Source organism: Motacilla alba, chromosome 4 (genome assembly GCF_015832195.1).
Source record: "Motacilla alba alba isolate MOTALB_02 chromosome 4, Motacilla_alba_V1.0_pri, whole genome shotgun sequence".
Classification (NCBI taxonomy): domain Eukaryota; kingdom Metazoa; phylum Chordata; class Aves; order Passeriformes; family Motacillidae; genus Motacilla; species Motacilla alba.
The window spans coordinates 22635770-22653166 of record NC_052019.1 but is presented as its reverse complement, the minus strand read 5'-3'; the positions used below and the strand labels follow the sequence as shown (position 1 = coordinate 22653166).

The 17397-nt window shown below is 44.0% G+C and overlaps 2 protein-coding genes across 2 annotated transcripts; one reads left to right on the top strand and one right to left on the bottom strand.

Moving 5' to 3' along the window:
• Nucleotides 1-2324: 2324 nt before the first annotated feature.
• On the bottom strand, nucleotides 2325-11919 carry LIAS (lipoic acid synthetase). Its single transcript, XM_038134244.1, has 11 exons — nucleotides 11770-11919; nucleotides 10517-10689; nucleotides 9778-9871; nucleotides 8950-9030; nucleotides 8557-8713; nucleotides 7309-7366; nucleotides 6130-6258; nucleotides 5606-5751; nucleotides 5256-5326; nucleotides 4384-4495; nucleotides 2325-3438 (listed from the first exon to the last, which is right to left on the bottom strand). The coding sequence occupies exons 1-11, from the start codon at nucleotides 11845-11847 to the stop codon at nucleotides 3386-3388; spliced, it is 1152 nt and encodes a 383-aa protein (XP_037990172.1). The 5' UTR covers nucleotides 11848-11919; the 3' UTR covers nucleotides 2325-3385.
• A 7-nt stretch (nucleotides 11920-11926) lies between these two features.
• On the top strand, nucleotides 11927-17117 carry RPL9 (ribosomal protein L9). Its single transcript, XM_038134245.1, has 8 exons — nucleotides 11927-11997; nucleotides 12316-12362; nucleotides 12442-12557; nucleotides 13387-13482; nucleotides 13797-13929; nucleotides 15334-15414; nucleotides 15880-15995; nucleotides 17007-17117. The coding sequence occupies exons 2-7, from the start codon at nucleotides 12317-12319 to the stop codon at nucleotides 15984-15986; spliced, it is 579 nt and encodes a 192-aa protein (XP_037990173.1). The 5' UTR covers nucleotides 11927-11997; nucleotide 12316; the 3' UTR covers nucleotides 15987-15995; nucleotides 17007-17117.
• The last annotated feature ends 280 nt before the right edge of the window (nucleotides 17118-17397 follow it).

Genomic DNA, 17397 nt, shown 5'->3' with positions numbered 1-17397 from the left:
CCAATGGACTCCTGTGCTCTGAAATTCTTTCTATGGGGTTCTTAAAATGCAGTTCCATGGCAACACTGCTTTGCACTGCGAAAATACAAGAATACAACAGCTGAAGAAAATCAGGATTTAATGCGAGTCTAGAAGTAATATGATACAGAATGCATAAATTTGGTCTTACCCAGGATGCACACAGACAAATTGTAAGTGCCAGGCAAGATGTAATGTTTTTGTTCTGAGTATGTGTGTTCGTGTTTTTGTGCAGCTGAAACTAGTCTGGTTCCAGGAATACAATAGCAGCCAAGAATATTCCAAGTGAATAGAACACACATTTTTGACCAAGACTTGTTATTATAGGAGCAGTTAAGGGTGAGATTTTGTACTGGCCAAAATGTTTACGCGTCTCATTTGAAGTTTTTGTAGTGTTATAATCTTGTTCAACATCTAAACTTGAAATTTAATAGTTAAACAATGCAGCAAGGCATGATGGATATCTGATTTAGGAATGCTGGAATCAAGCTAAAATTTCTGCTCCAAGTTGAACACCTGCAATGTTACCACATGTGGTAGTAAAGAAGCATAAATGCTTCACACTTTTTTAATGGAGGGGACACCAATATTAATTATTCATCAAGTAGAAAAAAATTCAAAACTGTTTTTGAATTGACAAAGCCAGTGTTCAGTTCACCTAAGGACTTGCAGTTACTGGAAGATGCAACGATTCTCTTGAATAACATTTAATTATGTTTCAGACAGTGTAGTAGGTTGATGTGATGATGCCAAAAAGACTATTCATTCTTTTTTAAAGTGTCTGTGTCAACTCTAAATCTTATTCCCAAAACTCAGTTTAATGTTTTCCTGCTTGCAAGGATGATTAATGTTTCTTAAAATATTTTATAGCTGCTTTGTGAATCAAACTGACAGAATGGTATGATTGACATACAAAATTAAAATGTCACCAAACATGAAACTTCAACTAAACAGTCACGAAACCTGTGCTGAATTACAAAAAGGGTATTTGAGAGAGTTTGGTGCTTTAATACATAGTTATGGAAAAAATGAATGGGCAATAGGGGAAGTCAGATGCCTGTACATGCAGGAATTTGTAACTAGGAAAAGAACTTCAGGGCTTGTCCCCAAATGTTTAAAAAAATAGGCGAAGACCCTCCAACCTATGAAGTCAAAGTATGACTTTCTTAGAATCCACAGCAAAACATGCAGTTAGAAAAGCTTGTGTAGCTTCTGACAAATGGTACCAGACAGCTGGCAGCCAGTTGTGTAAGAGCATGAGATCATCTGAACCACCCAGTAGCAACTCACAAGGTAATTTTAACATGATGCAATACTGGACTGTGTTTCAGGAAACATTACTTTTCTCACTATGAGGAAGCCACTGTGCAATGTTCTCTTGTTTGATAATGGCTGTATGGCTCAGAGCTCCTTTTTTCTGTATTTCTGGTGTTGATATGCTGAAAGAGCAGTAACTTGGCAGAAGCTAAAGTCATATTCTGTTAAATCTGCTCTGTTGGCAAGTCAAAACCATTCTTTACTGCAGGACCTCTAATAAAGGCTGGCAGCTGTTAAATGTGTGGGTATCCTGGAGTTGATGTTGCAACCCTCTGTGTCTCCTGCAGTGGAGGGAGTGTTGAATTTCCTTACAATGGTTGATAACTTTTCCCTGATCTAGTACTCATGTGCACTTTAGCTGAAGCAGGGCATTTTTAGCTCAAAATACACCTGGGCTTTCCATGACTAGCAATCAGACCTTTCGATTTTTAAAAATTATTAATAATATTATTTTTAAAAAAAAGCAGCCTTGCCTGTCTCTACCCTTACAAAGTACAGCTATTCTTTTGTTGATCCCTTCTTCCCCTTTGTTTCTCATGGCTCACATTTCCCCTTACACTGGTGAATTAGTACATTCCTTCTTGGTTAAAGTTTTGTCTTCATAATGAGTTAATATTGCTGTACTTCATTTTGTGAAGTGTCAGCTGAGGCATCACTGGCCTCAGTTGTACAGTATTACGTTCATACAAGTTTCTCCTATCTCTGATCCTTCTAGGTAGATGTCTTCCTTCTGTCATCTTGCTGAGTTGGTGAGTGTGCAGGGTCCACCCTCCTTCTACAGACTCCAGGAGTTTAGAAAAGTACTAGAGCCAGGCATAGAATTACCTGCATGATGGGAGTTTTGGGCCAGACAGCTAAGGCCTGGGATGTTTCCCAAATAACTTGACAAAGATACAGATCAGGTTAGTTCAGAGATGGTATTTAATGTGCATAGCTGAGCATTAGGGAGAGAATCATCTGTGTTACGGCTGTAGAGAGGCAAGTAGAGCTGTTAATGTAGCATATGTCATGTTTTTATTTCTGCTTGAGCTTAGTGTGATATACAGTGGATTTCATGTTTTACCCACAATGTGGTTCACTTCTCTGCACTCAGATTTAGCAGCCAGACCTTACTTGCCTCAAGGGGCAAGTAACCAGACCTAACAAACACAACCACTGGGGTTTTAACTTTGCTTTAATGACAAGACAATAGCCATGCAATAGGAGCACAGTACAGAACTGCAGTTCTGCATATTTAATGCAAAAGAAGCATCTGTGCAGCTCAGTGGGTTTGTTACAGTCAGGTACATAAATTAGGGGTAGCTCCATTTATGCTCCTACACCAACTCTGATTTTCCAAATTGTTTAAATTGATGGTCTCAACACAAGGTTAACTGTCTTGCCAGAAAAGACCTTTTGTTTTCTTTTGCTTGATATCTTGTATATACCAAGGCTCACACTTGGAGACATGCAAGCTCTGGAAAAGCTTTCGCTATCAGAATGGTACAGCTCTTTTTCTCTGATGCAGCTAAGAGACACCATCTTTTGAAGGCACATCACTGAACTTTCTCTGGTGTGGTTCAAGAAAGCCCTAATCTGCTGCACTATCACATACAGTCTTTCTTTAGAACTCCTACAGTTCCCCGAGCCCCTGCAAGCTCATGTTACATAATAGGAAGATACACCAAAGTATCAGTACCTTTCCAATTGCTACCAGCACCTTCACAGGTATTAACTGCAGCAAGGCTGACTGCTGGAGCAGACCTATAAAATCTGCCCAGTCTTTGTTCCCAGCTTATGTTTGTTTCTTCCACCTCAGTTCCATCACTCTTTCAAAATCACTTCCATCTTCTGTCTTTTTGCTGAACACTCAAGTATTCAGTTGCTGTAGCCTTGCCAGGAGAAATGAGGTAAAATAATGTGTTTTGATGAGAAAAAATTGTTCTGGAAAGATAGTAAGTTTATTCACATAGCCACCATCTGTTCTTCTGCATTTCTGGAACTGAGTATAATTATGCACTGAAAAAAGGATTCTTAAAACTGGCTGCTTTAAATAGGTTCATTCTCATTTTCAGATGGCTTTTGTCTTCCTTTTTTCTACCAAGTTCTTCAAGAAGAATTCACCTAATTAAAAGGAAAAAAAATAGACACCAAAATGATTTGGAGGTATTTCAATAAAATAAGGCAGAAGAATACATTCTTATTTAACATGAGTGTTCTGTTCTACAATACAATTGTTTTCACCAGTTATTTTATAGAAATTCTATTATATACCAGCATTTCCAATACATACAGCAGGGATCTAAAAAACCCTCAAAACTATAACCCAACACACAATCCCTCCACTGCCAAAATCCTGATTTTCCTTCTGTCCAGTTTTATGAAATAGTTTTGTTGCTTTGTGCATTACAACAGGCAAAACTGGATTGATTAAAATTTAATTCCTGTTTCATAAAGTATCAGCAAGTTATAATGAAACCTGCTATAAATCTTGTTTGAGCTGTCATTAAAACAGACTGAGCAGCACAGTACCCCAGATGAGTCTTCTCTCTCCTTCCTTAGGAAAAAGCAGGATGTTGTACCTACACAACAGTTCCATTAGCATCAGCTGCTACTTCATACCCAGTGCTTTATCAGAAAAAGCACTGCTGTAAGTCTCTAATTATTTTTAAAGCATTGTAAATAAATTCTGCCTGAAAAACCAAAATTGCAACACAAACAACCAGGGACCTTGTTGAACCCAGAAGCATCCAAGAGACAGAATGTGAAGGAAAACTTGAAAATTTGGTACCCTCTATCCTGCCTCACACATTAAGTATAGTACAGAATAGGTTTGGAAAAAAGATGAGGTTAAGCAGCACTGCAAAAACAAGCAGTACAAATTCTAATTACTGTCACACTGATGCATTTGGATGACCTACAGGAAATAGCGTAAGTAATTTTTAAAATACTGATAACTGTATGAGGTGTCCTTGAGCTAAGGTGAGCTTTGTTGCACATTACTTCAGTTTTAGTTTTGTATAATAAAATGTTACATGCTAAAGAATCCAATGCCTTTCAGTAACTTACCTGCTTTATAGGAAGAACGCACTAAAGGCCCGCTAGCAGTGTAATGGAATCCAAGATCATTTCCTACTTTTTCCCAGTACTTAAACTTCTCAGGAGTTATGTACTCTTCCACCTGGGGAAAAAGAATTAATTTTGCTCAGTTACTAATGCAAAGGAAATTGCTATAGCTAGCATACAGTGAAATTGAATACAGCTATATTGCAAGTTCAAAATTTTTCACTCCAAAGCTTTTATCAGTGAAGTCACAAACTGCATTTTTGCTCTGCTTTCTACCAAACAAATGTATTTTATTTGTTTTACATATTTAGCTGAAAAGTTCAGAATTTAATCTCTAGTTGTTGCTTTATCTTTATCTTTTTTTTTTTCGTCATTCTGTTTTTGAATGGTCCTTTTGAGCAAACCTTTTTTTTCTGTCCAAGTTAGTGAAAAAACACAATGGTCCTGCAAATCTCTTAACTATCAGTTAATTCAGTGAAACACAGGAACAGAACAGAGAGCAAATTTCTGGACAGACTGCAGAAGCAGAAAATGGTAAATATCCCAGCTGAAGTGGCACCATTAAGGGAGAGGCTGTAAGACAGTGAAGGGGCACTGGCTTGAGCAATTATGTTTGAGACATACACTGAAGCTCTTGTTTTCCAGACCCTGCCTCAGCTCCAGCTGTCTCCCTGGCTAACAGCAGAAACTAGAACTGGGAAGTCTGCAGAAGACAAAAGGGGTTAGATGGCTGAGGTCATTTTCAGTGAGGAGCCCCTAACAGATGATCATTGTCCAGCTAAACAAGGAAGGAAATTTTTCCCAACATCTGCAGTTAAAGATGACTGTGCAAGGTACAGACCATAACTCTGCCTGTAAATTAAAGGCACTTTTACCTTTAGGTGACGTTTTGTTGGTTGCATATACTGTCCTAGGGTCAAACAATCCACATCTGCTTCCCGCAATACTGTAAAAACAAAACTCCTTGTTAGTGGCGGAAGGATCACAAGGAAAATCATTATTTTTCCTGTCAAATCGAACCTGTAAGCTATAAGAAGACAAAATATTACAGAAATTCAGTCTTTTTAAACCAAATTATTATTTTTCAATAGAACTTGGAAAACATTTCCTGCACCACCAAACTGAGTGGCACGTAGAGGCTAAAATGCTTACAACTGTTTTCCAACACAAATTGTTTTCAAATTCATACCTGTGAATTCTGGCATCTACTTCAACACCAACTTACATTTCATTGTGGAATATATTTGTTCGTCCGTCTCGCCCAGCCCCAGCATGATGGAGGTTTTGGAAATGACGCCGGGCTGCACCTCCTTAGCGTGTTTCAGCACTCGGACGGACTGCTCGAAGTTGGCTCGGGGGTCGCGGACCTTCCTTCGCACATTTCCAGCACAAGGGAGAAAAACCCGCGGGAGGGCACAGAGAAGTCAGAGGCGGCGGGACAGGCGCGTGGTGCCCGTCTCTGCAGGGGCGCGGCGCGGGCTGGCGGCCCCCGGGAGGGCACCGGCACCGGGCCCGCGCCGCGCGCGCCCCCTGCCGGCGGGACCGGCGGCGGCGCACGCGCGGGGCAGGCCGGGAACGGGAAAAGGGAACGGGAAAAGGGAACGGGAAAAGGGAACGGGAAAAGGGAACGGGAAAAGGGAACGGGAGCGCAGCCCGGCCCGCAGCCCGGCCCCCAGCCCGGCCCCGCTGCACACCCAGCCCGCAGCGCGGTGCCGCTCCGCACCCAGCACAGCCAGAGGCACTGCTCACCTCTGCAGGGCCGGCACCGTCTCCACGTTGTGGGCATACACATCCAGCCCCGACGAGGCGACCTTCTCCACTGCTGAAAGGTCGCCTCGGAAATCGGGAGTTAGGCATTCCACCAGGATTTTTGGATTCCTGAAAAGGAGAGACAACGTATGTGGTCCTTTCGTGGCATTTTGTGTCCCTGTGTCCCAAAACCTCAAGATAGCAAAAAACCCCCAATAACTCCATAACTGAAGACATGACACTCCAATAAGCAAACCAAATTCAAGATAATTCTACACCAACAGGTTTCTGCAAACACACTATAACAAACTTATGTTAAGTTAACCTGCAAGAAGACACATTAAAAATATAAACAGTGCATGGGAATGTTTGAGAGACTGTTGGAATTGCTTTTGTATTTATTATTTGGCTTCTGCTGTATTTCAGCTCACATCAGTAAAACCAGGAATTTGTTTTGTTTAAGATTATAGCTCCAAAATACAGAGGAGCTATAATTCTGCTACTGGAATAAGAAGACTCTGAGTCTAGAATCCAGTCTTGGTGTTCAGGAGCCTGATTTCAGCTCAAAAAGGCAGGTGGGGAAAACTGCAGGAACCCTTCAAGCCCCAAGATACACAGGACAAAGACTTAAATGAAGTTATACAAATGAATTCTGCAGGCAGGCAAGTGTGCTGTTGTACAGCATACAGGGCACCAATGTAGAGTGAAGGCAGCACAGCCAGGGAAAGCAGGAAGGTACAATCACAGACTTGGAAATGGCCACTGAGGCTAAATGAAAAACAATTTGATCACTGCTGAATGAGAAACCAAACTCCTTTGGTCACATGGTGACAGAGTTACCCAACTCTGCTGTGTTTGAGCGCAAGCTTCAGGAATGAACATACCTCAGAAGAATGTATTAATTTCCTGGAAACCAGCTGTCTGCTCAAAGAAAGAATCCAGTGCCTAGCTCTAAATAAGCCTGGGATGAATTGGAAATGCATCCAAATTCAAAACAGTTTGGGGCCATTCTATGAGAAAGATGAAGAAAGAAAAAAAAAAGGGGGCACAACAGACAGGCTAGAGGCAGACTTTTGTATTTGCATGGCCCCTGGAATAACCCAGCTAAAGGAGCTTTAACCTACATGCAGCACCACATTCTGAAGTTTTAACAATAACAGCAATACATCAATGACACACCTTTCTTTCAGATGCCGGACTGTCTTTGCAAAGTGTTCCGCTCCACCATCAGGCATATCTAGAAGCATTTCAATTATTCAGTTAATCTTTCTGTTCAACAAATGTATTTACTTCCTAGCAATGCCAAAAAACCCATCCGATTCAAACCTCAAATGCAAAATAATAACGCAGTCAAACTGCAGTGTTGTCTCACCACTTATGCCATGGGCTTACAAAAGATATCCTACCAAGCCTCTGCACAGAGTCTAACTGTGATTGTCTAGGACAGAGTTCACATTTACCTGTCTCCCTGAGCACAGAATGGCTTTACCTATTTATGGTTCTGGTCTGAAAACAGTTGTACAAAAATTCAGAAGTATATATTAGTGCTCTTTTAAGCCCCTTTGAAGCCACTGGACTTTCCATCATACTGAACAGTTTTTACAATGGCTTTCCTCACCTATATGGTGTCACAAGGGAGCTACTGCAAGGAAGCTACTTCCCACTTCCTTAGAAAAACATAACTTTCAGTTTTGTTACACATGCTATATTCTAGGCTTAGTGTTTAGAAGGAAGTTCTGTAATGGTATTGTATATGATAGTTTGTCTTTGTTTGTCTTTTTGCTATCTTAAGTAATAGCACATGGTGTATATGCATGCATTCTGCTAAAAATTAGTTATAAAATGTTTAGAGTTGTAGTATTTATTGATGTTTATTAAGAGCGTAATTTCTGCTGTCTTTCACCAGACATGGAGAAATACTGAGAATATGTAGGAACTGTGCAAACTTTCAGCACTGCTGTCTCCTTTAACACAGCCCTCAGCTGTGCAGATCAATGTTCCTGGGGGCTGTGTGTAGCCATGGAACACCGGTGGGAGCTCAGCGGGGCATGAGCAGAGCTCAGGGTGGCACAAGGAGAGCCCAGGTACACACAGGTAGGAGCTCAGGTGGCAGGAGGACAGCCCAGGTACACACAGGCAGGAGCTCAGGTGGCAGGAGGACAGCCCAGTACACACAGGGAGGAGTTCAGGGAGGCAGGAGGACAGCCCAGGTACACACAGGGAGGAGCTCAGGTGGCAGAAGGACAGCCCAGGTACACACAGGGAGGAGCTCAGGGAGGCAGGAGGACAGCCCAGGTACACACAGGTAGGAGCTCAGGGAGGCAGGACAGCCCAGGTACACACAGGTAGGAGCTCAGATGGCAGGAGGACAGCCCAGGTACACACAGGGAGGAGCTCAGGTGGCAGGAGGACAGCCCGGGTACGCACCGTCCCTGTCCACGGATGTCAGCACCACGTAGTCCAAGCCCCACGCTGCGACAGCCTGGGCGGTGTTGAAAGGCTCCTGCGGATCCAGCGGAGGGGGGTTCTTGGCGGTCTTTACTGAACAAAATCTGCAGCCTCTGGTGCACGTGTCACCCATCAGCTGGAACATGAAAGACATTCCTACCTTTACACAGTACATACCACTATTGCTCAGCTGGGAAACAGCTGCATAAGCTACAGCAGATAAATCTTTTTGCAGTAAGCAAAAAAAAAACAACCTAGGGCAGTGCTTTACTTTAAATGTATTGTAATAAACCCACACCCCTAAAGTTCCAACAATAGGGTACAAACAGCTCAGATGTTAACAAAACACTTAGGAAATAGTTAATGACTTACCATAATAGTAGCTGTCGCCGTGGCATATTCCCCACCTCCCCAGCATTCTCCAATGTTGGGACAACGTGCTTCTTCACAGACCTGGAGGTGAAAGGCTGTACTGTACCTGGATTTTTCCATATTATTTTTGAAAATAATTGTTATATTATTGTTGGATTTTAATAGTAGCCTACAAACAAAACATAATTCCTTCTGTGATAAATGAGGTTAACAATTCCCTGCTGTTTTTAACAAGTCAGTAGAACAGATCGGAAGAGAATTGCTTCCTGATATCCATTACCTTTATTTTCTGTACTTCAAAACTTCAAAAACTGCTCAGCCACGTAAGTGTCTTATTAACTAGCACAGACTATGATTAACATTAATATTTTAAATTTAAGAACTGATAAAATGTTCACAAAGTATGTGATTCAATAAAGCATAAAGAACTAAGAACTTAGTCTGAAAAAAAAAATCCCCTCAATGCATTCCCACTGCTTTTTACTATCTGGAAAGTACAATTAATGAAATCTGCAGAGTTTCTTTTCATGAAAATCAAGTATGTAGCTCTGAGATTGTGTGTGTCTCCATTAAAAACAGCTGCATACAGCATCTTCTAATCTCTGGTGATGTAAGTAGTAAACTCCAGTATTTAAAGTCACAGTGGGAAAAAAACGAAATCTGTTAGATTTACCCTTATTGTTTAGGGGTGAAGTTCAAAAAGGATAGCACTGGGCTTGGTTTCAGCTCTGAAGATCATGCAAAACATGATTTCTACCTGTCCTCCACAGAGAAAAATGTAAAATCTGCCTTACTTCTACAGGAACACTTGGTTGGTGCCAGACTTACCGTATGAAGATTTAAACTTCTCAAGGTATTCTTTAGTTTATTGTAGTTCTTTCCCATGGGAATCTTTGTTTTCAGCCATGGAGGAAGATGCAGCCTGAATAACACCAAGCAAACATAAAGATTAATGAACTACTTACAAGGTAAGTTTTATTCATAGATTTAATTTATTACAGATCCCAACAAGGAAAGGTCCCTTGAAAACTGATGCAACTCAGCAATTACTGTTAACATCATTCATGGCCAGGTCAGACTTCTCTTCCCTGTTCACCATCATTCCAATACTCAGGCATTGGAATTGTTGTCATTGAAATGTTTAAAACTGTCGACTGTTCCAGAGGGATTGAACAGTGCCACACTGGAGACTGCAGCCATGAATGGAAGCAGATATTGCTCAGCTATCACGAAGTCTGATCACTCTGTAACTGGAAATATGGGGGTTTAAACATTGTTTTAACAAGTCTTTATTTTTTGTTTTCTCTATCAGTAGTACTTTTTCAACACATTCACCTACTGATGTATATTTGTAATTTAATTTCTGGCACTCAAGAACATACCACCGTATCTCCACATTTTTTATGGATTTGAAGTTAATGACACTTGTCTTTTCTTGGATAATCCTTAAATTTGCAACACAGTAGGGTGGAATTTAATAAAGATACATAGCATACATTTTGTAGTTATTACTAAACATGCAAGATCATGCTGGGAAGCAAATAAAATTGTTTAAAATCACTATTACCTTTCTCCTTTCTCACGCTTTAAATTGCCTTTATAGTCAGCCCATGTGCTCTTGTCTGACAGATCTCCAGAGACAAAGTCCTGCAAATCTGGTCCATTTTGCAGGAACTCTTTTTTTTCCCCTGGTAAAGACCCTGATGTTCCATACTGGTTACACACATGGCTTCCTGACACCTAAAACAAGCACAATTGTAATGTGTTTAGTAACAAACATGGTGGCATCATATACTAAACAACAAATTGCCTTTTTGCTGGCTAACCCATGCTTTGTGTAAGCATTTTCCCAATAGCTTTTAAGTTAAATGTATAATCCCCTTTTTATTTTAAGCAACATGTAACAGACTTATCTATCATAACACCACACTAAGTTATGAGTGTAACACACAATTCCCCTGCACTCGGCACTGGGGAGGCCACACCTCAAATCCTGCGTCCAGTTCTGGGCTCTTCACTGCAAGTAAGGCATTGAGGGGCTGGAGCATGTCCAGAGAAGGGCACCGGAGCTGGGGAAGGGTCTGGAGCACAAGGCTTGTGGGGAGCAGCTGAGGGAGCTCAGCCTGGAGAAAAGGAGGCTCAGGGGGAACTGACTGCTCTCTACAATTGCCTGAAAGGAGGCTAGGGCCAGGTGGGGATGGGCTTCTTCTCCCGGGCAACCAGCGACAGGGTGAGAGGAAATAGGCTCAAACTGCACCAGGGGAGGCTTGCTGGACATCAGGAGGAATTTCTTCCCAGGAAGGGTGACTGGGCATTGGAATGGGCTGCCCGGGGAGGTGGTGGAGTCACCGTCCCTGGGGTGTTTAAGGCAGGACGGGATGTGGCGCTCAGTGCCGTGCTGTGGCTGACAAGGTGGTGATGGGTCACAGCTCGGACTCGACGGTCTCAGAGAGCCTTCCAGCCCAAGAGGTGCTGTGAAATAACGGTGTGTGGCTTACTCCGCTGCTTCGGGGCCGCGGGAAGCGCCTTGCCCAAGGTTCCCGGTGGCTGCCGGGCGCTGTCCCGCGGCAGCGGGGCCGGGGCTCGGTGTCCTGGGGCTGCGGGTGTCCGTGCGGGGCTGGGCCGGCCCGTCCCGGGCTCTGCCCGCGGCCACCCCGCGCTGGCCCGCGCCACCGCCACGGACCCGCTGGGCGCCGCCACCGCGGTGCGCCCCACAGCGTCTGCTCCTGCTCGGCTCTTCCGCGCCGTGCCGTATCGCAGCCCCCGCCCGCCCGGCCCGTCCTGCTGCCGGCGGCCCCCGGGGCACACGGCGAGACTCACCCGGGCCCGGCCCCGCGGCACCAGCAGCCCCCGGGCGGCGGCGGCCCCGCGCCGGCCCTGCGGCAGCAGCAGCGACATGGCGGCGCCCCGCCCGATCGACGCGCTCGGCCGCTCCGCTACTCTTGCCTGTCGGACGGCTTCCTCGGCGCGATGACGTCACGGACCCGGAGCGGCTACAAGTACGTGATGACGTCATGCGCTGTCTCTTTTGGCCCTGTGCGCTGCAAGGTGAGGGCTGATGGCGCCGCCGGGATCGCCAGGACAATCCGGGACCATCCGCGGCGCTCGGCCCCCCAGCGCCCTGCCCGCGCGCAGGCAGCACCCCGGGGCGGCGCCGCGCCCCGCCGGCTCCGCCTGTCCCGCGCCCCGCGCGAGAGGGGCCGGGGAGGGCGCCTTCCCGGCAAGGCCCCGTGGAGGCCGCCGCGCTCCGGGCCCGCAGCCGTGACAGCGCGGGGCGGGCGTCGGGTCGTGCAGGGGAAGAGCGGGCGGGGTCCCGGCGGGCACAATTGCGAGAGAGGCTCCAGCGTTTCTCGTTGTCTCCCGCAGGATGAAGACCATCCTCAGCAACCAGACTGTGGACATCCCCGAGCAAGGTCAGTCCGCGCCGCGTTCGGGAGGCGCCCGGCCGTGCCGCCCCGCAGCCCGTAACGCGTGTCCGCCTTTGGTCCGCAGTGGGAGTTTCGCTGAAGGGCCGCACGGTCATTGTGAAGGGGCCCCGAGGAACCTTGAGGAGGGATTTTAACCACATCAACGTGGAGCTGTCCCTCCTGGGAAAGAAGCACAAGAAGGTGAGTGCTACACAGGCCGTAGCGCTGCCCGGAGACAGACGGGAGCTTTATAGTTGGCTCAAAAACTTGTTGGTGGTGTGGGAGAGTGACCAAAAATGTTCAGCTGCGGGTGAGTGGTTTGGTCGGTCTTGCTTCCTCCCGTGTTTTCTGAGAGGCTGCTCTGGTGGAAGCGTGGGGCCTCCTCGGGCACTGTGGGAGTGAATACGTGGATTGCATTCTTTTGCAGTGACAGATACAGGGAATGGGGTTGGTTACTGTATGCTGTTCTACAAACTGCTTCTTTTAGAGGATAAAAATCAGTTTAGTGGATTTCCAGAAACTGCAGGTTATATTAGGAGAGGGGAGATAAATAAGTGCGTGATTTTTCATATTGTCTCGAAAAGTATAAGAAAATATCCAGAGTGACTGATTTCAGCTGTGTTTCACAAAAATCGAGTGTTTCATTAAAACAGTGGATCGCTCAAAGCGTTTCATTTTAAGTTGATTATGCATAGGAGGCAGACTTTAGAACAATATGCTTAGCAATTGCTAGTGCATCCTTTAGCTCAAGATTGTATATTTATCTACCCCAGCTCTTTTGAAGACTTGTTAGTGGCAAGACCTGAAGAAAACAAACGTTTCTCCCATGTCTCAGGTTAGGATTTAAAAGACAGGAACCAGGCGGGCCTTTAGTAAGTAGTCTGTCAAATAAACAAAACAGTTCTGTGTTTTTGTTTGGTGGGCTTTGAGTAGTTTATCTGAAAGTTTTGTTCCTCATTTGTCTCAAAATTGTTTTGTTGCTGGTTTTGAAGTGTGGCTGAAAGCTTTGTTCATGTGGTTTTTGCTGCAGCTGCGTGTTGACAAGTGGTGGGGTAACAGAAAGGAGCTGGCCACAGTTCGCACAATTTGCAGCCATGTACAGAACATGATCAAGGGGGTCACTCTGGTAAGTTGTGTTTGGAACCAGCATAACCGCTGCCTTTTTGTTACTGGCAGTGAGAGCCTTTTCCTTTATGGAGGGAGAGCGTTTCTAAGCATCCAAGATGCAGCTTCTTTTTCCTACTGCTTTTTGTCTTGCCTTTGCTGTCGGGCACGCTGTGGGGGTGGAGGAAAGGATGAACATCTCCGGGGCTCAGTGTCCTGCCCTTTGTCAGACGCTGTTGCTGCACATTGGCTTCAGTTTCCCCTGTAAGCTTTGTGCACATGTTCTGCCTCGTGGGCCTGTTCTGCCTTCAGTCTCCGGTTGTGTCCCGTGTCCAGGGCTTTCGCTACAAGATGAGGTCGGTGTACGCTCACTTCCCCATCAACGTGGTCATCCAGGACAACGGCTCGCTCGTGGAGATCCGCAACTTCCTGGGAGAGAAGTACATCCGCAGAGTGAGGATGAGGCCAGGTGAGCGTTTCTGGAGACACGTTTTGCTGGTTTTGACCAGGCTTTCCAAGCTGCTTTCTTTGGCCTCTGCCACTGAGAATGGGAGAGGATGAATAATTGTTGGAGCAGCATGTGCTTGTCTGAATTTATGTAATCTTCTTACGATACCATTGCCACCGTTCAGATTTATTACTAATAATGCCTCTGTAATTTTACTAGTGTGAGTTAGCTAACAACCAGTCTGGAGTTAGTTACTGTAGTACAAGGAATCCAGGATTTACTTTAATCACTGGGAGATCTTAACAGTGTTGATAGTTGGTAACCTGCAGCTGCTTAGTGTTACATTTGCATTTCTCTTTTAAAACACTGCCCATGAACTAGTTTCATACCATATTACAGTTTTATAAGGTGTTTTTAAGGTGTTCTAGTTTGAATTTGCTGATTATCTAGGAGCATTCACAATGAACTTAGAAATTATCATCTTTTTAGCTGTTTTTACATCTTGCACATCTGGAGTTTCAGTAAAATGTCTTAAAAGAAAAGCAGGCACTTGATGGAGCTTGTTAAACTTCTGAAAGGAGGCAACAAAACATGTATAGAAAGAGTTACATAAAGACTGTAGGAAAGACATCCCTTATCCATTTGGTTTTTTGTAATTCCATTTCTGGTGAGGGTATGGGTAAGGACATTTAATGTGACTGCAGAAGAATGCATCAGAACTTGTCCCAAAACACTGGTAGATAACAGTGCAGCAGAGTTACGGGGTTTTTGATTTCCTGTGGGATATTAAGGGTGGGTTTGATTATTGTATTTGACTTTTTTTAAAGTCAGCATTTACTGTTAGTAATGGGCTGGCTTAAAATCTGATATCTATTGATTAAATAGATGAAACTGTAAAAACTTCTGTTACTCCCCTTAAAAATTCAACTTTCCAGTTAGATTCTCGAATGCCATCATGTTCACTCCTTGTGAGTATTTGCACCATTGCTAGGTAAACACAGTACATGACATGACAGGGGCAGGTGGTTTTTAATGGCTTTTGATTGTTCTGGGATTGCTGACTCCAGTGGTGTCCTAATGAGCACGAGCCTGTGGGAGATGGCACCACTGGAGCCGTGCTGGCAAAGTGCTGGCTTGTACACAGTGTTGGTGGTTGATGCTCTAATGCAACAATGGGTAGGCAGGAGTATCACTTCAGTAGCTTTCACTCCAGAGCATGACTTGCACTAATCTTTAATTGAAACTGTGTGAGGGAGGACAGCCCTGCAGTGGATGTGAGGGACTCTGTTGAACAAAGTCATAGAAGCTGATTATTGTCTTGAATACTCATGTCTAGATAGGTAAATTGGGACAGGACATTAATATTGTTTCTTTAATACACTTAACACCTTCAACAGTGTGGATTATGTGTTTGCCTTTCCATAGGTGTTACCTGTGCAGTATCTCAAGCCCAGAAAGATGAGCTGATCCTTGAAGGGAATGACATTGAGCTGGTCTCCAATTCAGGTTTGTGAAAGTAGATGGGTGGAAAATTGTATGGAAACTTTTATCTGAAGATGGCAGCTTAGCAAACTCTTTACCTCAAACCCTGAGTTAAACCACAGCACTGATTTTTTTTTCTCTAGTCACTTTGATTGCTTTTCATAGTTCCTTACTCTGTTTCTAAGCGTAAAGGTGTTTTTACAAGTCTGCAGAACCTTCTTCTTCAAGTCATGACTTACAGCCTTTTTGGCACCAAACTTTTCAGATTTTCAGTTGTACATGTGTGTAGTAATGAAGTGCTACTGCCCCAAGTTGAGCTCAGTGAAATGCATCCCATTGTCATTAGACTTTACAGGATTTAAAGTTGATAATTCCTGTCTCTAGGTGACAGTCCTGTTTGTTAGAAGAAATACTGGAGCATAAACAAAGGCTACAAGTTGGCTTGGACCTTTTAAAGGCTTTGTGCTAACAGTCTCACTTTGTCTGCAGCTGCTTTGATCCAGCAAGCCACCACAGTCAAGAACAAGGATATCAGGAAATTCTTGGATGGTATCTATGTTTCGGAGAAGGGAACAGTGCAGCAGGCAGATGAGTAAAACTCACAGGTTGGTATCATCTTAATACACATTGTACATCTTCCCTGTAGAGATGGGGACTTGACAAGGTTTATCTGCTTCAACATGGCCTTGGTTAAACAGGTTCCCAGCAGGGATGAAATTTTGTTTGTAAAAGATGTCATAATATGCATCATAAAGTTTGAATTTTGGTAGGTCTTTCAACAGCAGTTTCCCATCTTTCATCAACTTGGCATTTTGCTACTGTATGGAGAAAACCTGTCTTCTCCAGTGCTGTACTCTGCACTGTGAATGCAAGGTGCAGTGCTGGCTGAGAATTCAAAAACAGCTGACCTGGCCTGACAGAGACCGGTTTACAGCTGTTTACAGAGAAGACCTCAGACTAATGTTCCTCCTGGCTGGACACTGCCCTCACTAAAATGGTGGGCAGCACCCAATTTATCTGCAAAGCTCTTCTGAGCAGTTAGTATGTAAATGCTGGTAAACAGGTCAGTTTAACAAGGACAACTATTTACATTGTCCATGGGCATTGTTACTGAAGTTGAGTATGAGGATTTGGGGATAATTTAGGAATTTTAACTGCTGAAGGAATTTGGTGCGTTCCAGCTGTGTGTGGTTCCTTACCTAGTACAAAACACCTGTGCAGGATGAGACGGTCTGACTTGCAAATAAATTCTGTGCTGTGTGCCTTGAGAACCTAAGCTTGAGGCAGGATGTAGATGAAGAGAGTTTCATAAACCTGTTTTTTTGTAAATCATCCTCCAGATACCAAACATTTGCACGCCTCTGAAAAAATAACTTTTAGTACTGTTCCAAGTGCCTTGAGAGATGGAGCAACTTACTACATTTGTTGAACAGTTGAGCTCTTGTGCTTGAAGGCATCTTTAAATAATCTTGTCTGTGTAAGATCAAGCAAATTCTTTGAGCTATTAATGTCTGTCTTGCATTAAAATCATCAGGTAAACGTCAAATGGTTATAAACTTTGAGTTTCACATTTGCACTGCTAAAATCTTTCTAAAAGCTCTTTGTTTCATTTACAGCTGTCTGGATCCCAACGGTATTTACCACGAGACATTGTCCAGCAATTCCAGCTGGTACAAGGTGATAATACTCTTGGAGTTTAGTAAAATAAACTATATTTCCTATCTTGAGTTTGTTGGTTTTTTTAAGAACTAAATGGTGATTGCATAAACCTGATGGCTTTTAGAGAAGCAGATTGCACAGTGGCTCCACCCTACCAATGTGTTTTCAAACCATCGGGCTTCATTCACACTGAATGAATGTGCTCAGAGGCTGGTAGGGCAGTGTGTAGGCCGTACTACCATGATCTTTCTGTGACAAAGTCATGAAGTGGCATTTGTGAATCACAGCATTAAGGTAATAAAAGCATTTTTCTCACAGGGGAGACAAGTGTTCTTTCACCTCTCTTCT